Source organism: Rhizophagus irregularis, chromosome 15 (genome assembly GCF_026210795.1).
Source record: "Rhizophagus irregularis chromosome 15, complete sequence".
Classification (NCBI taxonomy): Eukaryota; Fungi; Glomeromycota; class Glomeromycetes; order Glomerales; family Glomeraceae; genus Rhizophagus; species Rhizophagus irregularis.
In genome coordinates, this window is record NC_089443.1 from 1791284 (window position 1) to 1816365 (window position 25082).

At 28.7% G+C, this 25082-nt stretch overlaps 5 protein-coding genes across 5 annotated transcripts; 1 reads left to right on the plus strand and 4 right to left on the minus strand.

Moving 5' to 3' along the window:
* Positions 1-3965: 3965 nt before the first annotated feature.
* OCT59_007120 (uncharacterized protein) lies at positions 3966-4205 on the minus strand (the record flags this gene model as incomplete). The annotated part of the gene is made up of 1 exon (XM_066146573.1): positions 3966-4205. One exon carries the CDS (start codon positions 4203-4205, stop codon positions 3966-3968), a length of 240 nt encoding a protein of 79 aa, XP_065998508.1.
* Positions 4206-15119: 10914 nt separating this feature from the next.
* On the minus strand, positions 15120-16267 carry OCT59_007121 (uncharacterized protein; the record flags this gene model as incomplete). Its single annotated transcript, XM_066146579.1, has 3 exons — positions 15120-15363; positions 15648-15806; positions 16146-16267. The coding sequence occupies 3 exons, from the start codon at positions 16265-16267 to the stop codon at positions 15120-15122; spliced, it is 525 nt and encodes a 174-aa protein (XP_065998509.1).
* Positions 16268-16978: 711 nt separating this feature from the next.
* OCT59_007122 (uncharacterized protein) lies at positions 16979-19759 on the minus strand (the record flags this gene model as incomplete). The annotated part of the gene is made up of 2 exons (XM_025329611.2): positions 16979-18774; positions 18862-19759. 2 exons carry the CDS (start codon positions 19757-19759, stop codon positions 16979-16981), a joined length of 2694 nt encoding a protein of 897 aa, XP_025166300.2.
* A 2051-nt stretch (positions 19760-21810) lies between these two features.
* OCT59_007123 (uncharacterized protein) lies at positions 21811-23145 on the plus strand (the record flags this gene model as incomplete). Its single annotated transcript, XM_025322431.2, has 3 exons — positions 21811-21852; positions 22004-23006; positions 23090-23145. The coding sequence occupies 3 exons, from the start codon at positions 21811-21813 to the stop codon at positions 23143-23145; spliced, it is 1101 nt and encodes a 366-aa protein (XP_025166299.2).
* Positions 23146-23819: 674 nt separating this feature from the next.
* Positions 23820-24140, minus strand: OCT59_007124 (uncharacterized protein; the record flags this gene model as incomplete). Its single annotated transcript, XM_025328527.2, has 1 exon — positions 23820-24140. One exon carries the CDS (start codon positions 24138-24140, stop codon positions 23820-23822), a length of 321 nt encoding a protein of 106 aa, XP_025166298.2.
* Between the last annotated feature and the right edge of the window lie 942 nt (positions 24141-25082).

Below are 25082 nucleotides of genomic sequence, written 5' to 3' on the forward strand. Positions count from 1 at the left end.
TATCAACACGCAGATATTTATAAACTTTCTAGTACTGTATAATGAACCATGTTGATTTTTCATTTATTTAATATTTTATAATTTTAAATGAATCATAAAACACAACAAATTATACTTTATTTTAATAAATTAAAAATTAACTAAAAAAATTTGAATTGTGTAACTTGAAATATAATTAGAACCCGTGACAGGCGTGACAATCGGGACATCCGCATTCCAATCAACTAATCCAATTTCAGTTAATGAAATTTTACCCTAATCGGAATTTCTTTTTCCATTATTATTAAATAATCCTATTGTTTCATATTATTTTTTTTTCGATCTTTTTTTTTAGACCGATATTGCTATTTTTAAATTTTTTTTTTTTCACTCTTTTTGGACCGAATTATTGTCCTTTTTCAGAATTTTTTTCGGTACTTATTTTTTTTTCGGATTCCTTTTTTCCGGAAATTTCTCTTTTTTTAAACCGATTTCTTTCTTTATCCCTCTCAAATTTTTTTTTTAATTTTTTATTCTTTTCTTTTCAATTTTTTTTATTATTAAATAAAGAAACAAAATATTATATTAAATATATTTACAAAATTATTATTTTTTTTAAAAAAAAAATCAATATAACATGTAAGGAAAATTGACCCACGTTGGTAGAAAGATGATTAAAATTTTTTCATAAATATTTTGATTTCCAAATTCATAAAAATCAAAAAAAAATTGATATTTTTAATTGATTTTAATTCAAATGGTTTAGTTAAATTAATAATTTATATAAAAAAATCATATGATATACTGAAAAAATACTTGAAAAAAACGAATTTGCAAAAAAAAGTTATACATTCGTATGCAAAATAATGAGTTTACTATGCGCGCGTGTCAGATTTACACCTTAAAATATACGAAATTTCAATATTTCATTTTACTATATTGCATTATTTACATAAAAAACCTATAATTTTTAGCTTCTAAAATTGTTTTTAAAAGCTTTTTTGAAATATTTTTATTATTAAAAACAAGTGAAAGTTGAAGAAACCCAGTTACAGAAATATAATTATAAAATTTTTTGGCAAATATGACTTGTCATAAAATGAAAGAAAATATTGTATTTATGATATTTCTGTTTGTAAAATAGGTGAAACTTATTTCGCGCGCGAGATGCAAAAAATGCTTTTTTTTATTATCGCTATTATCCCCGAATTTTATTAGTAACGTGCTGTAACACCTGAGCCCATAGAGAATTATGTTTGCCACCTCAGGTATTAACAAAATGACTCTTTATTAATAATATAAATATATACAATAATATGCTTGGTTTAATAACATTAAATAACAAAATAAATAATTCATAACAAAATTCGTCTAATTTTTTCTCCCAAAAGGTGATCTTCACGCCCTTTTATGTTTGTTTTTGTGTAACTAAATTCATAATTTCAATTCATGGATTTAAATTATTAAAGTATTTCCATTGTTTTAAAGTATTTCCATTATCTTAATTTTGTATCCATTTGATCATCATAAACTCCTGAATTATGATTTATAATATTAACGTAGTGATCAACAAATTACTCACTTGACATCTCAGATCACTTGATTTCATTCAATTTAGTATCTTTCGGATCTTCATTTATCCTTAAATCTCGTGACTAATAGTTTAAGGTCATCACGGACCAATTACCTTAATCCATGTGATTATTAGTTTAACGACTTCTCGGTCCAATTATCCTTGATTCTCATGACTAATAGTTTAACGACTTTTCGGTCCAATTAAAATAAAAATAAAAATAAGTTAAAATTTTATACACTAAGACTAAATGTAATACTGCGCCTCACAATTAATAAATTTACTAGGTATACTACGGCATTACAACTATCCCCCGCATAAAAATTTAATGCCCACATTAAATTTATTCTAAGAATCGAACTCGTGTCTCGAAGTGGTAGGTGCGAATTATACCACTAAATCAAACATGCATTGTCACTTGACTCAGCTGCGTTTTAAATATTCCTTTTTGCTGCGTCTACATCTACGGTTTATCATGTGTTTGTTAAGTCTACGGTTTTCCTGTACCGGATTTCACTTTGGTCTTTCTTAGGAAATTTTCATTAGTTTTTCCTATTTTCGAAAATTATTTTTATGTCATGTGATTTTATTTCACATGATTATAAATTATCTTTATTTTTCTAAGTCCATTGATGATAGTTATCATTTACTCATCGGTGTATGGTAAGTCTTTAATAGTTCTCCATTTACAGGTATCTTCTTGATGACACCTTTAATATTTTTAATTCTATAAGCTCCATTCGGTAGTATTTCATGAATGTAAAATGGTCCCAACCATTTTGATTCTAATTTTCCCGATAGTTGTTGTGCTTTGGCTTTATCATAGAGTAGTATTTTATCTCCAATTCCAAAGGTGTGTTCTTTGATTATTTTTCTGTCATGATACTCTTTTTGTTTTGTTTGAGATTTCAGTATTTGTTCTTTGGCTTCATGTCGGATTTTTGGTAGTTCTTCTAATAATCCAACTATTCTATCACTTAGGTTAATTTCTTTGATATTTTCATCCATTATTGTCCGTACATTTCTTCCGTATGTTAAATAAAATGGTCGAATTTTTGTTGAACTATGCTTTTTATTTCGGTAAGCAAATAATATGGGTGCTATCCTTTGATCCCAATCATCTTTGGTTGATAATTTCGCTAATGCTTGACCTAATGTTCGGTTGAATCTTTCAACAAGTCCATTTGTCTCTGGATGATAACTTGTAGAAAAATTCCATTTAATTTTGAATTTTTCCATTAATTCCTTAATCATTTCATTATTGAAATGACTTCCTCTATCACTCAATATTTTCATTGGACATCCGTGTCTACAAATGATGTCTTCATAAATAAATTTTGATACTTCTTTGGCAGTTGCTTCTTTTACTGCTTTGGCTTCTGGCCATTTTGTAAAATAATCCATTGCTACTATGATGTATTTATTACCATTTGTTGTTGTGTTCAATGGTCCAACAAAGTCAATCCCGATTTGATACCATGGTTCTACTACTTTAATTGGGTGTAATTCATTTTTCCCTTGTGGTTTCCCTCTTCTCTGACATTCATCACATGTCCTTACATATCTTTCAACATCATTCAGCATATTTTCCCAATAATATTTATCTTTTACATTATCATAAGTACTTTTGATTCCCATATGTGCCGATAATTCATGACTATGAGCTAAATATAGTACTCCCATCTTTTCAAAATCTTCTATTATTCTGATGTTTTTACCATTTTTCTCCATATACTTTTTACCATCAGTTACTCTGATGTTATCCTTAATCTCAACATTTTTAACCTCTATTGGTGGTTTATCTCCATCTAATTCTACTATTTTATTATATACTCTTTCCCAATCTGTGTCATTATTTGATATTTTAATATTAGCATATTTTTCTCCTTCGTAAATATCTTGACATTCTTTAAATGATTTCACCATCTCCATATATCTTTCTTCATCTAATAATGGATATGATGTTTTATGTCCTTGATCCTTTTTCAAATATTCTCTACCTTTGTAATTTTCCCAACATTTTTCATTTTCTAAAAATATCACTATTGATTTATCAATTATCCTTTTGTTCCTAAATACTTCCTTTTCTAATAGGTGGTTCTCATATCTTGTTATGTATCCTCTGTCGAATGATGGTGTTTGTTGATAAAAGTACTCACTATAGGGACTTTTATCTAATATTAACCAATCCTCATTATCATGTTCTTCCATTCTCCTGTTGATTTGTTCGACAACTTCCTTCCTGAATTCCCATTCTATACCTTTCTTTGGTATTTTATACTTATCATTGTCCTCTCTTCTCCTTTTAAAGGTGTTAAACCTCACACTTTGTCCTACTTTTTCAAATTCTTTTATAAGTTCATTTACAATGAATGTTTTCCCAGTACCATCAACTCCACATATGATTATTATTTTAGGTCCCATTTTTATATAATTCTGATAATTTTAGCTCGTTTACTTTACTTAATATTACCTCTATTTGTAATATTTCCTCTTGAGTTTCCAATATTAATGGTCTTTCTTCACTATCTTCAAAATTTTTGGTTTTGAATTTATAGTTATAATTTATCCTGTTTAATTCCTTTGTTATACCTTCTAAATTTTTGATTATATCCTTTATTTTGTGATTTGTATTTCTTACCACTTGTTCCATTTTTATTTTTGAAAAGTAACTCTTTTACCCATCTATTTATATTATTCTTGATAAGGCATCTGCATTTTTATTTTCTTTTCCTGGTCTATGGGTTATTTCAAAATCATACTGTTCCAATTCCATGACCCATCTTGATCTCTTTCCTTTTGGTACTTTTGCAGTCATTAATCCCTTCAAAGCTGCATGGTCTGTTACTACCTCAAATTTTCTATTGATCAAGTATTTATGGAAATGTTGTATTCCCCATACAATTGCATAACATTCTTGTTCGGTTATTGGCCATCTTTGTTCTGTCCTGTTTAAACTTTTACTGGCATATTCTATTACGTATTCTTGACCTTTATCATCTTTTTGAGCTAACACTGCCCCTAATCCTATTCCCGAAGCATCTGTAATTAATATAAATTTCCTTAACCAATCTGGTTGTCTTAACACCGGTTCTTCGGTTAATTTCCTTTTTAATAGTTCTAATGCTTCATGTTGTTTGATGCCCCATTCAAACTTTTCATCTTTTCTCAATAAAGATGTTATTGGTTTTACTATTTTTGAAAAATCTTTAATAAATTTTCTATAGTACGTACATAACCCTAATATTGACCTTACACCTTTTATATTTATAGGTGCTGTTAATTTTTGTATCTTTTCAACCTTTCCTGGACTTGGTTTTAATCCATTCTTACCAACTACATGTCCTAAAAATTCTATTTCTGTTTTCCCAAATATACATTTCTTTAACTTTAGTATTAAACTGGCTTCCTTTAATTTTTCTAACACTAACTTTATGTGTTTTAGGTGGTCTTCAAAATTTTCCGAATATATCATTATATCATCAATGTATACTATCACAAATTCATTTAGGTACTCTTTTAATACTTTATCCATTAACCTTTGAAAACTTGCAGGTGCATTTGTTAACCCAAATGGCATGACATTATATTCATATAATCCTGCTGAGCATATGAATGCTGTTTTCTCAATATCTTCCTCAGCCATTTCTATCTGATTAAACCCTGATGCTAAATCTAGACTGGTAAACCATTTTCCTGAACTTATCCTTTCTAATTGCTCATCAATCCTCGGTAATGGATATGCATCTGTTATTGTAACTTTATTTAATTTTCTATAGTCGATGCAAAATCTATAATTTCCCGACTTTTTCCCTGCTAAAGTCACTGGTGAAGACCATGGACTTCTAGATTCTCTAATTTTTCCCAATTTTAACATCTCGTCAACCTCTTTTCTGATGAATTTACCTTTTTCATCATTTTCTTTGTACCTCTTTTGGGCTATTGGTTCAGTACCCCCTTTTAATCTGATTTCATGTTTTACTAGGTTTGTCCTATTATATTTTTCACCATCGTACTCAAATATATCCTTATATTTTTCTACTAATACTTTTAATTTACCTTTTTGTTCATTGGTTATGTCCCCTACTTTAAATTTTTCAGTAAATTTTCCATGGTCACTTTTGTGCTTCTTTATCGTCTCTTCAGTATCATTCTGACCAAGACTTATACTTTAAAATTTTCATCTTCCTGACCTTCATGGTCATCTTCATATATGTTATACAATTCATCCTGGTATAATTCTTCTAATATTTCCTCTTCATCAAATGTTTCTTCAAACCCTTTAATGGTCCTTTGTGTGTATTTTACTGGTATATCCATAGTTTCATCATTCATTCTAATTATTATTGTTTTATCTGTGTAATCTATATTTGCTTTGAACATATCTAATACTCCATTTCCTAACACAATTTCGTTTTTTCCTGAATCAATTACTTCAACCTTAATGGGTATTTCCTTATCCCCAAATTGTATGTATATTGTTGTGGTACCCCTAGATGCTAATTTATCCTCATTTATCATCACACATCTTACTGTACTCGGTTCCTCAATTTTTAGGTCCATTTCATCCATTATCTGACTAGTTATTACATTTACTGCTGCTCCTGTATCAAACATTACGTCCTTTAATTCTTGGTTTATTATTAATTTACCCCTTAATGCAGTTAAGTGTTCTGCTTCAATGTTGTTCATTGATTCTTGTAGTCAATCTGTTTGTGGATACCTTCTCATACCATCATAATATATTTTTCTTTGTTCTGGGCTCATATCTATAATTTGTGAAAAAGTTGCATTTGCTCTGGTACTTTTCATATCCTCTAATACGTTATATTTTGGTATATTTCTTTGAAATGCGCTTGTCCTATGAATACCTTCAACACGTTCATTTTTACATTGTTTTGCATAGTGACCTCTTTGTCCACAATTTCCACATGTATTATTATTTCTCCTTGCTTCTTGTGCTTTCCTCAGACTTTCGTCAGTGAATCCTCTTTTTGGTAATGCTGCTGCCCTTTCCTCTTGGCTTGCATATTTATCATTCCTTCTTCGTGTTTGTTCTTGATCAATTTCCATATTTATATCTCGATTACTTGACCTATTTTTTATGTTACTTCTCGTTTGTCTTTCACCAATATAAAAATCTTGATCAACATGGTTAAATGTTACATCATTATCTTGATAATACGGGTCGTCATAACTATATCCTTGGTCATAATTATCCTGATAATCCTGACTATCATAATCATATTGGTCATATTGGTCATTATAATTATCATATTCCACTACATTGAATCCTCGATTATTGTTTTGGTGGTTTGGTGGTCTGTTATAGTTATTTGGTCTTCCATTATAGTTATTTGATCTTCTATTATAATTTTGATTATTTGGTCTTCCATAGTTTCTTTGACCATTATTTACCCTACATTCATTTGCATAATGTCCTGGTTGTTTACAATTATAACATGCTCGAGGTGGTGGTCCTTGTCTATTGTTATTGTTTGGTGGTCTCTTTTGCCCTCCAAGTTGATTTACTAGTTTTACCTCTAATTTTTTAAACATGTCGGCAAGGTCATCCTCATAATTTTTCTCCAATGGTTTTTCAAATATATTCTTTGGCTTGTCATCTTGTATATCGATTCCTTTTCTTTGGGTACTAACTGATATACCACGTGTCTTTCTTATTAATTCATTAGTAGCTTCCTCCTCTCTTCTTGCTGTATTCACTGCATCATTTAAATTTGCTGGGTTTTGTCTTCTGACTTGATATCCCAATGTTGGTGTTAATCCTTCGATATAATTATCCACTTGTAATTCATCATCTAATGCATGGCCTCTGGTAGCTATCCTTAATATTTGTCTAAACCTTATCGTATATGCCTCAACATTTTCATTTACTCCTTGTGTTATTTTCCTTAATTCTAACATTTTCCTTTTTCTAACATCTTCCCTGGTAAATCTTTGTTTAATCCTATGTTTTAAATCATTATCATTATCGTTATCTTGCCAATTTACCAAATGACCATTGTTTGCTTCCTTCTTTTCATTATACCATTGTGCTGCTGCACCTTTCAAACAGGTAGCTGCCATTGCTGCTTGTCTAGCTCCATTTACTCCTGCTGCTTTTCCTATAGCAGTAAATGCTGTTTCAAATTGTCTTACCCAATCGTTTATGTCTTCTTCTTCCCTTCCATAAAATTGTGGCATACTAATTATTCCTCCAGCTACATTTCCTGCATCCTCAATTGCATTTGCTAATGGGTTGGCTGCGACTAATCCAGCCCAATTACCTCCTATATCATGTCCTGTTGCTGCTAGTAAAGCCGCTCTAAAATCTTCCCTTACTTCAGCTCTTGTTGCTCCCATAATTATTGGTACTATTGGTAGGATTGGTGGTATCGGTGGTGTTAAAGGTGTTTCAAATAAATTTTCTATATTATAATCAGATATTTCACTTTTATCTTCAGAGTTTGATTCTGAACTTTCACTTGAGTCAAAACCAGGTCTATTTATAATGTTTTCTTCATAAGGTTCTTCAAAATTTTCATTGCTATCGGTATCATTTGGATTTAAAATTTCTCCATTTTTTTCAGATCCATCTGATTCTTTTTCAGATCCATTCGATTCTTCATCATCAGATTTATTTCCACTACTTTCACTATCCTCAATTCCAGCTTGCTGTTTCAGAAATTTATTTAATATCCGCCTTAAATTTTTCTCCAATTCATTTTTATTTCCTTGGAATATTTCAATAAATTCTTGATCCAATATTTCTCCATCAGTATATCCCATACTGATTAACCTTAATAACTCTCCATTAGTTATTTCTATTTTATTATCATCACATATTTGTTTTAATCTTTTGACCCTGATATCAATTTCATTTTCGTCATTCTCACAATCCCTACACTTGGTTTTTCCTTCGTCAAATTTATTGTTTATCCATCTTATTCCACATTCATTACAAAATGTGGTATTTTCATTTATCCATTCATATAATTTTATCCTTAATTCTTTGTCATTCGTATCAATTTCCTGGAAATATTTTTCCATAAATTCCATTGTTAATATTATACTATTGCTTATCCTGAATTTTCTCATTCTTTCTATTTCTGACACATTTAATTCGTATCCTAATTTTTCTAAGTCATCCTTTAATTCTAATAATTCTTTTTGTTCACAATTTTTACATTGTCCAATGTCTGCTATCATATCAGGTAACTTTCTATTTCTACAATTTCCACATCTCAATGTTTCTTTTGTTAACCATTCATTTATTTCATCTTTTAATTTTTCATCACTTAGTCTCATTAATTCGAAAAATGTACCTAAAAAGTCTTCTGTTAATATCAATTCTATCCTTATCCTTAGGTCCCACATTCTTTGTATATCCTTGTCAGTGAACCTTCCACCCATTTCTTCAATTTTTCTTTTTAATGATTCCACTGTCCATTCGACATCATCCTCTATTTTTATTTCATAATGTATACTACCCTCACTGTCCTCTAGTTCATAACTTTCAGGACTATCACTTTCTGGGTCCTCAGGTTCCCTTGTAAATTGTTTGGTATCAATAAATCTTTGTCTTACTTTTGATACATATCTTATCCATGCATCACCTCCTTCTTGCGTGTCTGTCTCACATCTATTCTGATATTCTATCTGGAGTAATAATTCAATTACCTCTTCTTTCCTCAACAGATCTTCTGTTTCTTCATATAATAGATCCCTGAATAACTTCATTGCTAACTTCTTAACATGTATTGCTTTCATTTCATTTTCCAATATCGTGTTATACCAATCCCAAAATTTTTGAAATCTATTTTCAACATCCCAATCTTCTAAAATGTATCCATGTTTCATTATTTCTGGACATCCTATTAATCGATCAAATACTTCATTTTCCAAGTTTCCTTCAATACAATCCCTTACAATTACTACAATTATTATTCTCAATCCTTTTTCCTTCATTTTTGGTTGTTGTCTGTACCTTATTGATTCAATTATTCTATCTACTATATTCCTACATTTTCCCTTATGTATTGTATCCTCCCTTTCTCTATTGTCCATACTTAATAAATTCAATAATTCTTTATGTGTCACATTATTGTACATTAGTATTGTATCCTCAAATTTAAATAAAGCATCCCAAAATTTCTTGAATGCTGCTGATACTTCTCTTTCTATTGGATTACATATTTCACATGCTAAACATTCCTCTGGTTCTATCACTCCTAGGTCATGTTCTTGTTTATGGTTTATATATTCAGCGTTCCAAACATGGTACCATTCCATTTTTAATAAAATTCTCTAAAAATTTTCGCGTCTTTTACTTTTTATCCTACTTTTATATTTTATTTGACCTATACTGGGCTTGCCTTTACCTCATTTGTTCGTTACTGAGTATGGTAGTTTACAGGTTTGTACAAATAAATTTATATTCCATAAAATTTTCCAACCTAAGGTTGAAGTGTGAATCCATATTTGATTTGTCCGATTATTTGTTGTATTTCCAAGACTGATGTATCTTTCCTCGGTGTCAACAATTTTAATAAGTGGGAGATTCAAATCTCCCTCTTTCATATACTTCTACTACGCCTCTAATTCTATTATATCCTAAAATTTACTGTGCTTTGATAATCTTTAATTAATAATCTCGACACCTGTATTGACATTTTATATAATTTTACTACGCTACAAAATCTCTTATCATTTATATCCTTATTAATTTTTAATAACTTTCCTTAGATATATTTGTCCAGCAAACATTATTTTAATTTTTGTTAACGTTAATCATGATTTTTCTTGGGTACCCTCACACAGAATTGTTTTTGGAAGTTCACACAGAACTATTCTCAATTGATCACACAGAATACCTCAATTGAGTTCACACAGAAAAAGCTCACACAGAACTATTCTCAATTGATCACACAGAAAACCTCAATTGAGTTCACACAGAATTACCCTACCATCGTATTTATAGTGTCGGTTTTTGGGTACACTTTTTATCCTTAACTTAACCTCAATTATTTATAAAATTATTTTTAATCCTTAATTCATGGAACTTATTTACAATATTCTATTAAAACCCCTTCTAACTTGATTAGCCTCGCATTTCCCTTGATAATCAATTACTACCATACATATTTGGTTCATATGTACGAAAATTATTATAATAATAATTTTTCATTGACTTATCAGCCGGTGGTCAAGTTAGATCAAAAATTTAATTTTTAACATTATCTCTTTATACATTTATGGTCATACTCACCCAAATTAATACCTTTTACCTTGGTAACCATTATTTTCACGTATCCTTTAAAATATTTAACTTTATTTTATTAAAATTTAACGTTAATACACCTTAAATTCTTTTTAACCAAGACTTAGAACTTTTACTTTTATAATTCCTTAACTTCGTCGATCCTTTATTTGTAACTTCTAATGATCACGTGGGGGTGATCATTTTCTTTTCTCAGAGATCCTGTACTTATAACCTGTAGTGATCATGTGAGGATGATCACTTTTCCTTTCTCGGAGCATGCACCACTTGTAACACCTGAGCCCATAGAGAATTATGTTTGCCACCTCAGGTATTAACAAAATGACTCTTTATTAATAATATAAATATATACAATAATATGCTTGGTTTAATAACATTAAATAACAAAATAAATAATTCATAACAAAATTCGTCTAATTTTTTCTCCCAAAAGGTGATCTTCACGCCCTTTTATGTTTGTTTTTGTGTAACTAAATTCATAATTTCAATTCATGGATTTAAATTATTAAAGTATTTCCATTGTTTTAAAGTATTTCCATTATCTTAATTTTGTATCCATTTGATCATCATAAACTCCTGAATTATGATTTATAATATTAACGTAGTGATCAACAAATTACTCACTTGACATCTCAGATCACTTGATTTCATTCAATTTAGTATCTTTCGGATCTTCATTTATCCTTAAATCTCGTGACTAATAGTTTAAGGTCATCACGGACCAATTACCTTAATCCATGTGATTATTAGTTTAACGACTTCTCGGTCCAATTATCCTTGATTCTCATGACTAATAGTTTAACGACTTTTCGGTCCAATTAAAATAAAAATAAAAATAAGTTAAAATTTTATACACTAAGACTAAATGTAATACTGCGCCTCACAATTAATAAATTTACTAGGTATACTACGGCATTACAGTGCCGATTTTAAGCGGATCGGCAATTAATTGTTCAAATATTTTTCCTAAGTTAGTTATAAGATTGACGTAATATAAATAATAAGAAATAATTATAAAAATTTATAATTAGTAATTAATAAAAATATTTGTAATATTTTCATAATATTAAAGTTTTTTCGATTCTCGAAAGGTTTTTACTTCAAATCACCGGGGGTGATCATCACCGTTGGCCAGAATTATCAATTTTTACCGGCACTATAGTTTTTTAATGCTGGTTGATTATCATAATTTCAGTCACCGGTGATCATCACCCCTAATGATAGTTAGAAAAATTCTTTTCGAGAATACTTTTAAAAAATTAATCAATTTTATTGATAATTATTTTTTCACAATTCCTTAATTAATCCGAATTTCATTCTACACTCAAACGTCAAATCATTAATATAAATAACTACATTATTGTAAATATAATTTATATCATTCTTTATAAATATAATTTAATACATGTATTACTTATCTCCTGGCTAATTAGGAATAAGTAAAATTTTACTAGGATTGGATAAATGATCGGCCGAAGGCTGATCATGTTCCGATTCTAAGTAAAATTTTACTATTCCAATTAGCCAGGAGATAATTGATTTATCCCCTGCCATTTACACAATAGTAAGTGTTTTATAGTATATCGTGAGTTTAATATAGTTTATTTTATTGTTGTATCTTATTTTTCTTTCACTTGGTTTTTTTTTTCATTTTAAAAGATTTTAAAAAATAATTGAATTTTAAAAAGCTTCGGAACTATTACTAATACACTTGAAAAATAATATTGAGATTACAAATAAATTAAAAGAAAGTTTTTCTCATTTGGAAAATGCAAATCTTTCCAAATTACTCAAATTTTCAAATCAGTCCATTATAGTATAATCAATAGTTAATTTTTACCGCAAAATTTCCTAGAAACGGATAAATAAATACATATAAAATTTGCTATCCAGTAGGTATAACTACATTTGCATAATCGTGTAAATGGTGCCGATCAGGGGATAAATTATTTTATTATTTTTTGTTAACTAATTATTACAAATTCCTAATTTTAAACAAAAAAACTACCGTAACCATCTTTAATTTAATTAGTATTACATTATGATACTAAATTTTTCTATTTAAACAAACTCATTAACGGGTGACTGCTAGTTTATACTAATAAAAATTCAAAAATGACAAAAAAATCTAACTGAATAATCAACCTTTTAACTTTAATAAAAGTTGATTGTTTTTGTTAATTATACTTAACCCAAAATGATATATAAAATTAGTTTACGCAAAATTCACGTGATTTGGTACAATTCGACGTACGATCTCTGGCGCAAAAATTTTAAATGTATTTTCCATTAAAATAGTACGATATGATTGATAAAATCTACATTTTTATATACTAAAATTTCCAGGAGATTTCTAACAGTCAACCTCCATTTTATACCAAAAATAAACAACATGATATTGTTTAGTTTACTGTTTTAGGAATTTTACAAAGAACTATTCCAATACATTTGAAGATTATATAAAAACATATACTATTATGCAATACTTTTTTAATAAGAAAATTTTTTTCACAAAATTTCTTTTATTATATTATCTACAATATGTCTTTTTTAATTAATAAATAAGTTTCAGGCTAGATATCATAAAGAATGTGAGAAGCACAGCTAAAAAAAAATTGCCTTATATAGATACTATCAGGAGGTTTTAGAAGAACATTATTAATATATAGGTACAATTACACACTATGTAATAATAACTATTTAGATAATTTGCTTGCTTCCTCATTATTTTGGTATAATACTTGTTCTGTATTCATTATTATTTAAGTGTGATGTATGAAATCATCATTATTATTGCTACCATACTATTCAAAATCAGAATTAACTGAATAATAAGTTTGAAATTATTGTTTGAACATCATTTAATATTAAATGTATAGGAATAATAAAATGGTATGGAGGATCAAATCCACAGTATTTCCCATTGTCATCAAAAACAGCCAAACCTAAGTAAACCAAACGAAAGGAACAAATACTGTATAAGTAAATACACAGTTTGCGTTTAGGTATAGTAGATAATAGTATGATAATAAAAGCATCACTCAGTTCAACATACATAAATAACTGAAATTTTAATAAGAATAGGAAGGCATTGCTTTTAATATATATACCAACTTACCAAATGGACAACCAACACTAGAAACAAGAAGATCATTGGTGCAAAAGAATATGCATTTCTACTCTTTTGGTTATAACTCATAAATGTTCTGTCATCGCTATGCAATTATGAATAATAGTAGTTTAAGATTGCTTAAATCATCTACTGCTGATAATCATCTACTGATACCTTATCAAGTCATCAACTTCACAAAAATAATAATTAATAATATTACAAATACCATCGAATTTGTAGGTTACTTTACCACAGGAACTTGTATAATTAATTTTCAAAAATGTGCGTTTTAGTGAATTATAGAAAAAACAAACTTATACAGCTTCAATTCCCAAAAGTAAGTATAATTTCTTTGCCTAATAATGTGAATGTATTGAACATCAAATGCTAATACTGGGCTTAAATATTCTAAGGTAAATAGAAATTATCCTGAAAGTTATACTCAGTAAGCTGTAGTCATATCTATCTATTTGATCTTGATTGTAATTCTTAGTCTTGGGTATGGTGAGGGTACGCATGTATGTACAAATGACGGGTTTGATGGGGTTGAATATTCCACGCATCGTTTTGATGGGAACTGATTTTGCACAGTTCCCTTGAAGAGAGGTTTCTTTTCACTTACTAGATTTCTAATATAATGAGCTTAAAGACTAAAAGCTAGTTTGTATTAATAAGCACTAGATACAGTACCTTTAAATGTGGCCAATAAACATACTTGAGGAATCACAACACTAATTACTGATCTTTTTTATCACCTATTCCTGGACCAATAAGAGATAATGGAACCTTTCCTCTTTCTTCAAGTTTATTTTGAAAGATACTTTCTAGCTTTACAAGTAGATATTAATCTTGATGTAACATATCGTAATTTTTCTTCCTAACTTTGAATTAGAATATGAATAGTTTTGAGCATAATAGACATTGCCCCTTCATTTGAGTACTAAAAGTGCTAGTTGACGACATATTTTTTGTGGTAGCGCTAGTTGACTTTTTGTAATTTGGAATTCTAGAAACTTAAATTTAAGATAAAATGAAATCAATTACTTTCGTATGGATAAATATTATTACTATGTATATATTATATGCAAAAATTAATTTGAGAATTGTTTATATTAATAACTCATAAATTACTGATTATAAAAATATGATGTAGCTCTTGCATACTTACAATTTTTTTAGAGTATATCAGAAAAACAATCATTGTTTTTACCTCCTAATTCAAGTGTAACCTTTTTCAAGTTACTTGATGAAGAGTCTTTTCTTCTGATACTGTAAACTACGTTTACTACTTCTCTATGATTGGTAATCCTCCTTCCAACTACTTCATATCCTGGTATTACGTTAATTATACCTGGAGGTAATATTTTTTCAGCAGAAATTGTGTTTGCTAATATTGAAGTAATTAATTGAATTTGTGTGCTGGTTTAAATATAATTGCATTCCCACAAGCTAAACTTGGTGCTAATTTTCATGATGCTAATAATAAAAAATAAAGCTTTTTATCAATTCACATATTCAACAGGTTTCTAATGGTATGAGTGTAGCTTGTTTATACAAAGGGTAGTGTGATCAACTAATTTGTCCATGTATCCTGCAAAAAAATCTATTGAAAATTGTAATTAGAAAACTATAATGCATTTTTAATAGAAATTTGAATTTAAGTAATTTTTAATGATACCTAAATCATTCTGCAAATTGGATACTTCAAGTTTAAAATCTTTAATTGTTTGGCTTCTTTCAAATTTTTATCAATACCAACAGCTATTTTTAGTAAAATATTTCTTCTGTCAGTTCCGCTTAATGATATCCATAATGTTAAATGTAAAGCATCTGTTGCAGCTTTAACAGCTGAATCAACATCACTGATTGATTAGTGTTTCGTTATTAACATGAGAGGAAGATGGAACCGTGAATTTATTATTAATAAATGGGCAAGCTATCTTTCAGAGTACATTTGAATAATTCTTTTCTTTTTTTTCAAAAAATTTTTGCAGAGAAAAATTCTTTTTTGTTGATTTTTCCAAAATATCATATATGCTAATCTAATTGTTCGACTTAATAGGTTAGATTCTATCCATTTTTACGACTCCCCCAAATAGTTCTAAATATTAATTTTAATTTAATAACTAGGCAAACTTAGCAGCATGGCATTTAAATATGTCAACCAAAAAAGTATATCCGGTAGGTAAAAATTTTCTTACCTTTTAGGTGTAATTTTTTTTGATCTTGCCCAATAGTGTCCCAGTCTGGATGTAAAATTTACATCAAGGTGTACGTCTGGGCGTACTGTCACCTTAATAGCAATCTTAGAAATGGACAACATGGATTTTAAACCAATCCTACTATGCTTTAGAGGTTATACTTTTAACTGATTTATTTACCAAATGAATCGCTATTAAGGTATTATAAAAAATAATATGCTATAAAGGATTTCTGAATCGTGCCAAAGGCATTACAGGCATTTCGTGTTCTTCATACCCTTGGCACTTATAAATGCAATCTGACATAGCATAAATTTTATGATACCCTAAAAATGATTCTGACACGGTAACAAAGCCCTGTAATACTAATTGTCCGGAGTGAAGTGAAGGACAATATATGTCAAAAAAAATTGATCATGTGAATTTCTCTGTCCGCCATGTGATCATCATCTAATGAAATCGCAAATTTTAGATTTCGCTCTGAACTTATAATGGTTCCCGTTTCCTAGTCTTATTACATAGCGGGAATGCTTTAAAATATCAAATAAAGCTGTCTTAAGGTATATAATGCAAAAAATAAGATGGCGGGAATTGGGTGAAATCAGTATAGTAGTATATCAGCTGCCCAGGTTCCTAAAACATCTTATATTCTTTATTAAAAATAGAAAAACAAAAATAGAATAATAATAAAAAAAATTTTAAACATTCTTTATTGAAATAGAAAAACAGAAATAAAATAATAATAAAAAAATTTAAACATCTATATAAGTAGTATTAAAGGTCTTTAAAGAATTTAGGATGTTTCTATTCTTTCAATTTTTTCAATTGTAAGTTTAGTTATAAAGAAAATAAATATTATTTAATTTAATTTCTGCATTTTTTATTCCATTATTTAAGGCTGTCTTATACCAAATAATTGCTTCCTCAAGATTTTTATCAATTCCGATACCATTATAATAACATTCACATAAATTAAAATAACTATCTGCATATTCATTGTTTGATGATTTTGTATACCATTCGAATGCCTTTTTATAATCTAAATTTACTCCTTTACCATACTGATAACAGACTGCCAAATTATGCTGTGCATTTGCATTTCCTAATTCAGCAGCTTTTAAAAACAATTCAAATGCTTTCTCATAATTTACATTGGTACATATTCCATTAAAATAATAATAACCTAAGTAATTTGTACATCCTGCAATTTCTGATTTCATATACCATTCAAATGCTTCCTTTTCATTTTTATCCGTTCCTATACCATAATGATAACAATTTGCTAAATTACTTTGTGCTTTCAGATTTCCACCTTCAGCAGATTTAAAGTACCATTCAAATGATTTCTTTTGACTTTTATGTGTTCCAATACCATTTTCATAACAATGACCCAAATTATATTGACCTAAAATGCAACCTTTTTCAGCAGATGTTTTATACCATTTAAATGCTTTATAACTATCTTTATTTATTCCAATACCATTTAAGTAACAATTTGCTATTTTATTTTGTGCCATTAAATTTCCTGCTTTAGCAGATATTAAATATAATTCAGCTGCTTTTTTTTCATCTTTACAAGTTCCAATACCATTTTCATAACAATAACCTAAATTATATTGTCCTTTATCACATTTTGTAAGGGCAGATTTTAAGTACCATTCAAAAGCTTTTTTTTCATCTTTAATATTTATTCCAATACCATATAAATAAAAAGTTGCTAAGAAATTTTGTGTCAAACCATTTCCTGCATGAGCAGATTTTGAATATAAGTCAAAAGCCTTCATTTCATCTTTATCAATTCCTATACCTTTTAGATAACAGATTCCCAAATTATGTTGTCCGATTAAATTTTCTGATTTTGTTGATTTTAAATACCATTCAAATGCTTTCTTTTCATTTTTATTTGTTCCTATACCATAATAATAACAATAACCTAAATTATTTTGAGCCGCTGAATTTCCTGATTCAGCAGCTTCCAGATACGATTTAAATGCATACTTTTCATCTTTTTCTATACCTATACCATGCTTAAGACAATAACCTAAATTAAATTTACCTGCATCACAACCTTTACTTGCTGATTTAAAAAACAAATTATACGCATTTATATAATGTGGCTTATGATGATGTGTTCCTACACCATAATAATAACAACCACCTAAATTATTTTGAGCATCTTTATGTCCTAAATTATCCAATTTTAAATACAATTTGAAAGCATTTTTGTAACTTTGAGTTGTACCAATACCATTTAAATAACAATATGCCAAATTAAATTGTGCTAAATCATTTTCTTGAGAAGCAGATTTTGAAAACCAATCAAATGCTAACTTTCCATTTTGATCTATTCCTATACCAATTAAATAACAGATTGCCGCTAAATTATTTTGAGCCAAAGAATTTCCATTTTCGGCAGATTTCAAGTACCATTCAAATGCTTTCTTTTCATTTTTATCTATTCCAATACCATTTAGGTAAAAAGTTGCCAAATTATTTTGAGCCAAAGAACTTCCATTTTTAGCGGATTTAAAATACCATTCAAATGCTTTCTTTTCATTTTTATTTAATATTTTACCATTTTCATAATAATCAGCTAAATTATTTTGTGCATCAGCGTTATTTGACACAGCTAATTTTAAATTTAAATTAAATTCTTCATTTTTATTTAAATATTTATTTTCAGATTATAAAAACCATTCAGCAGCTTTTAATTTACTTTTTGTTGTTTCTATTCCATCCATATAACAAATTGCTAAATTATATTGTGCCTCCGAATTACCTTTTAAAGCGGATCGCTTAATATTTTCAAACTCTTCTTTACTTATTTTTTTCTTATTCATAATTGAATTATTTGTATTATTATTTGTATTTTCTTTATTTTCTTGTGATTTTAACTTTTTAATACTATCTTGAATAATATTATTATCATTACATATAGGTTGTTCTTGTAGTTCCATTTGTTTATCAATAGTAAATTCATTAACTTTTAATATCATCGTATTGACTGTATTGATAATAATAATATCTTTATAATAATATAATGATAATAAATATTTTCCAATAATTATATTATTATTCTTTAATAAATTAAATTCATTTCTATTTTCTTCAGTTAAATATAATTTATTATTAAAATCATCATTTAAAGTAAGTGGAGGTATTTCGTTATCATAATCATCATCATCGTCGTCATGATTTTTTTTATTAACGGATAAAAAGTATAAATCCAAAGCAATTTTTTCATTCATAATACAACCTATACCAAATTGATAAAAGAATCCCATTAAACTTGTAAACCAAATAAAATTATTATTATTATTTCTTTTATTATTATTATTATTATCATAATAAAATTTCAAATTCTTCATTAAATTAAAAATTTTTTTTGGATCATTTTTATTAATTTCAAATTTAAGTTTCATCCATTCAACCAAAAATTTTTCAAAATTATTGAAATCTTTCGTTTGAATAATTTTATTATGAAAATCTTTTAAAATTTTTTTTAAGAAAATTTCACCCTTTGAATTAATAATAATAGTGGTGGTGGTGTCTTTAGCGTTTTTGGTGGTGGTAGTAATTGATAGGTTGATCTTTTTATTATTATTTTTTGACATTGTGATTATTTATTTATTCGTTTATATTTACGTTTTCTATGTTTCTTTTTTTTTAAAAAAAAAATAACGAAAGGGTATTTTTATTTTTATTTTTTTAAAAAAAAGAAAGAAAATTATTCTTCATTTAAAAAGATATAAAAGGTATATACAATGAAAAATAGATTTTCCTAATCAAGAAAACTGAACAACGGAACAAATATTCCACAAACTCCGATTGTATCTTGTTTATTTGTGGCGCAGTTACTTAAGAAAGTTTATTTTAATCCGGGTTACAACTTGTTAAAAAAGGGAGATCGTCGGTCTTCAGTCTTTTTAAGGCCGATCGGTCTTTTTTTTTGCAAATAAAAAATTTTTTTTAGCTTTAAATTTAATATAAAAATCATTTAGGGTGCATTGGAAGATTGGGAGCTATTGGAATCTTCCAATTCTTCCAATTATTCCAATTCCAAGCCAATTGGAAGCTTCCAATGCACATCAGCCGCACGGCCATACATGTGGGCGTAATTATTTCAGATAATTCGGCATTAAGGTGGCGTAATGGTGAAATATATTACACCTCGAAGATTCATATGAAAATAGTATTACACCAGTATTAAAATGACAAGAACTGGCGGTGAATTAAGAGAACAAATGTCTTTTTAGATTCATTTATGAATTTTTTTGGTAGTTTATAGAAGTCTTTACGAAAAATATTATATCTGCGTATTATAGTATCATGTTGGCTTAAACCACGCTTGGATTTAACGGTAATTGGAGAAATTGGTGTAGGAGGTATAAGCCATTATCCTTGAATGTTGTTATTATCTAAATAATAAATGAGAGTTATGTACAACTTTTAATTCGAATATCCTTTTTTTTTTTATCAAAATATACTTTTCCATTTGGCCATGAGCCCGCTTTTTCTTAAAATATTTTTTTAAAAGAATATTTTATAAAATTGCTATTCTTACACAAGTATATTCAAAAAAAACTTATTTTTCAGAATAGTGGCCTATTATTTAAGTAAAAAGTGAGAAATGGGTTTTTCGCGGCTCTGTTTTGCCTAATAATTTTATTTCGCGACGCAATTTTTTTTTACCTCAGCTGATCATTTAGTCAGATGACTAACCATCAGCTGATTTTTAGTGTTACGGCATAATTTTTGGGTACGATTGATTTGATTTTATTTAATCTTCATAATTCCGAATAGAACAAATCCGCCGATATGTTTACATTCGCAATATAACATTAAATAATTCCATCGTGAAAAAAAAAATATTACTATCTAAGCTTAAATTATTGAGATAGCGCATCACTGAGCTTGAGGCAGAGAATGCTCAGAATGTGGAGTTAGAGTGGAGGGCATAGTGCTTCGATTCGTGCACGGATTCATCCGGATTGTCAGATTTCGATAACTTAAAACTTTTCCGAAACCAATGATCAGATTTAACAATTAATGGCTTGTTTAATAGTCCTTGATGTAAATTTTCGAAATAATTATTTTTTTTTCTAGATTTTAATTTTCATCCGGATTTTTTTGTGTAACCCGGATGACGGATTTAATCTTGCCGAAAATTTTAAGACGTTGTGGTTTTAAAGACAATGAAGTAGAAAAATTAAGACATTGATTTTGATGAATCAGAATCAGAGAAAAATCGTAAAATTTGCATCATAACAGATAATAGAATTAGGCATAGCGCCTATACACAAATAGTCAAATATGATATAATATAGACGCAGGTCAAAAGCTTTGATTATTAATCGGGGTGTCAACACTTGTCGTAATTCACTACGCCATATACAAATATGATGTAATATAGGCGTAAAAATTACCGCTTTTTTCTAAAGGCTTGATTATTAATCAACGTCCAAAGCATGTTAATCCTTATTCAGTCGTACATCTTATATAAATGGCCACTTTTGAAACCATAGAGCAAATAAAGTAAGTGAAACCTAACCTGTTTCGCAAGTTAATAATCTCCCTCTTTTCTCTCTTAAGTGCGTATAAAACAAATAAATAAATAAATAAATCTCTTAAGTGCGTATAAGTGGTTAGGAAATCTAAAAGAAGCATGGCAGAAAAAATTGATTACGGAATTTGTGGAGCCTTTCAGGTAAGAAATGAGGGTACAGAAAAAAAAATGCTTGAATGAAATTCTATTTAATAATCGTGATATTATGGAGATACTCTAATTTTGGTAGAAAAAAAAAATCTTAGTTTTTATTTGTTAATTACTTTTTAAGCTAACGACCATTTTTATGTAGAAAGGACGGAACAATGACTCCCTTCGGTCCGACGGGGAGGAAAGTAGAACCATACAAATTCAACCCGGTAATCATCATCACAATTTGGGATGCGTGGAGTCTTCTCTGGGCTTACGTACATCGGCCTTCGAGACGAGTTGCGAAAAAGATGACGTCAGAGGAACAAATAAATTATATGATAAGAAGCCTGGAATTGTTGGCGAAAAGCCTAATGATAATACAGCCGGTTCAAATTCTGCGCCCATCAACAGTCAACGTGACATTTTCCCCGCACCAAATATTATCAAACCGGAAAGGAACAGTGATACGATGCATGTTTGGTGCATCGATCCGTTGTATACCACCAGTGAACGATCAGGCAGCGAAGTCAAGGGTAGAGAACATGGCGGCGTTAAAGTGTGCGTCGAATGCTTCGGATGCCATAACCAGCGAAAAAAGGAGGAATTGCAGACACAATTTGGGGAATTGTGCGGAATCGGTGCCTTTCGAGGCGATGCGTGGGAATTTCCAACACTTGAGAAAACGTGTCGAACCTGTCGTTTTGTACACGCATACTCTCGCCTTGCCCAGGAAGAAGGATCAGTCAGAATTGATAGCCAAAGCGCCATGTTGCAAGTGCACGTATATAATAGAAAAGATGCTTCACAACGAAGCTGCAACGATACTCCCATATCAACCTTAGTTGAAAAATTCAAGGACAAATCTCGCATTGCGGACTTTATTAGTTTTAAGGTTCTTGATACTGATCCAAAGGAATTAATGTATTATATATCTTGTGTTGCCGAATACGGCTTTGATCATATAATCATTGTTGGAGAGACAGATTATGGAATGATTTTTTTAGATTGTTATGGCCGGGTTTTTCAGTTAGATGATGAGAGTCAATTTCTATGGCCACTTGGGGATTCTCCCGAGGAAGCGCAAAAATATTCAACTGATGGGGATGAGTTAGCATGGTTCGTAGAGAATGGAGTTGTACGCGAGTATGTTAGGAAACCTCAATGTACGTACTATATGCAAAAAATTATTATGGCAGCATTGTGTATTGATAATATTACTTTGACTAATTTTTACACTTTCTTTCAGATGTATATCCTGAGGCGACAATGGAAATAGAAGAATTAGCAAAAAAATATCGATGAATTAGTTTATATAATTTTAATTTTAACGTAATATTTTACTTCCAAAAAATTTATAACAATCTACTGAAATAATAATACATTTTAATGCTAGTTTATATAATTTTAATTTTTTAGCGTAACTACTGAAATAATAATAATAATAATACATTTTAATGCTAGTTTATATAATTTTAATTTTTTAGCGTAATATTTTACTTTACTGAAATAATAATACATTTTAATGCTAGTTTATATAATTTTAATTTTTTAGCGTAATATTTTACTCTACTGAAATAATAATACATTTTAATGCTTTTTCCTATATTTTTTGTTCTCCTCTCTTCAATAAAAATCTTCTATATATGCATCATTCGATATCAAGTCTGTAAACAACATCGATGAGTAATTGGCAAGAAAATCCCTTCTCCCAGACATTAATGATGTAAATTTGCGGTTAGAAAACGTCCAGAGCTAAAAGATCTACACATTATTTATGGGATAGGATCCAAGCTATCATTTCGTTTATAACTTGCAGTATATCATTTTAAGGATCCCTGAAAGGACCAATATCACGCGAGGAATTTGTACATATTTTCGTAATCTAATTCCTGGGCAGGACCTTCATATTTTTCAGACCATATTATCCCACCAGTTGATGCCTTCATTATTTATTTACTTTCTTTATTACCTATTATTTATTTATAATTAGTGGCCTTTGATTTTTTACAAAAAAGTTCTAATGTTGTTTTCAAATAATTTTCTGTTATTTTCATATTAATCTCTCCATTTGACTTTTCCATCAATTCTTCTGACTCTACTGTAATGCGGGCATATGCCTCTTCTAAAGTCTCATTTCTTTTTACAGGAATAAACAAATATTGATGTGATAATTCTCTGAAAGTATTATTACTTCCGTTCCAACTTGTTTTTCCATTGTAAAAATCATATGTACTATTGTTATTATTCTTGAAAATAAGTGTATTTTCAGTCACTTGTTTCTTTGGGACTAATTGCATTGGGCTTTGACACTGCTTTGACCCAGCTTTGCTGAAGTTATTACCTCTTCACCTTGTGTTTCCACATTTTTCTTGGCAGTGGTATCTCTCAGTTTGCATACCAATACTGACATACTTTTTTTCAATAATAGGATTTTTACATTTTTTACACATACCCCTCTGCACTACAAATGCTATATTTTGTACTCTATTTCGTACTCACTGGATAGTCTTAACTTGCTAAAAATTATTTAGTGTCCTTTGTGTTGAACTTTGTGGTATAGACTGTGGCGCAGGCTGTTGCACAAGTTCTTTGCAGAAATATTCTAAATCGCAAGCGGATCGTAACAAAATCGCATCCTGAACGACAAGTATTCGGTAATAACTTGATTAAATTTAAAAAAGAATTTGCCAATTAATTCGTCTACAAACAGTTACTGCATATTAAGAAAACCGTTACCAAATTCATTGCAAGACCGTAAATAATTAATAAATTAATATTCTCGAAGTTGTAAATAATTAATAAATTAATATTTTCGAAATTATGAATTATTATTTTCGAAAGTGTAAATTAATATTTTCGAAATTGTAAATTAATATTTTCGAAATTGTAAATTAATATTTTCGAAATTGTAAATTAATATTTTCGAAATTGTAAATTAATATTTTCGAAATTGTAAATTAATATTTTCGAAATTGTAAATTAATATTTTCGAAATTGTAAATTAATATTTTCGAAATTGTAAATTAATATTTTCGAAATTGTAAATTAATATTTTCGTAATTGTGAATTATCAATAAATTAATATTCACGAGAATGTAAATTATTAACATATTTGTATTATCGAAATCATAAAGAATTAATAAATTTTTATTAATATCTTATTGTCGAAGTGTTAAAGAATTAGTAAAGTAATATTAAATTATTAGCATTAGATCATTATTATTTCATTTTCGAACCTT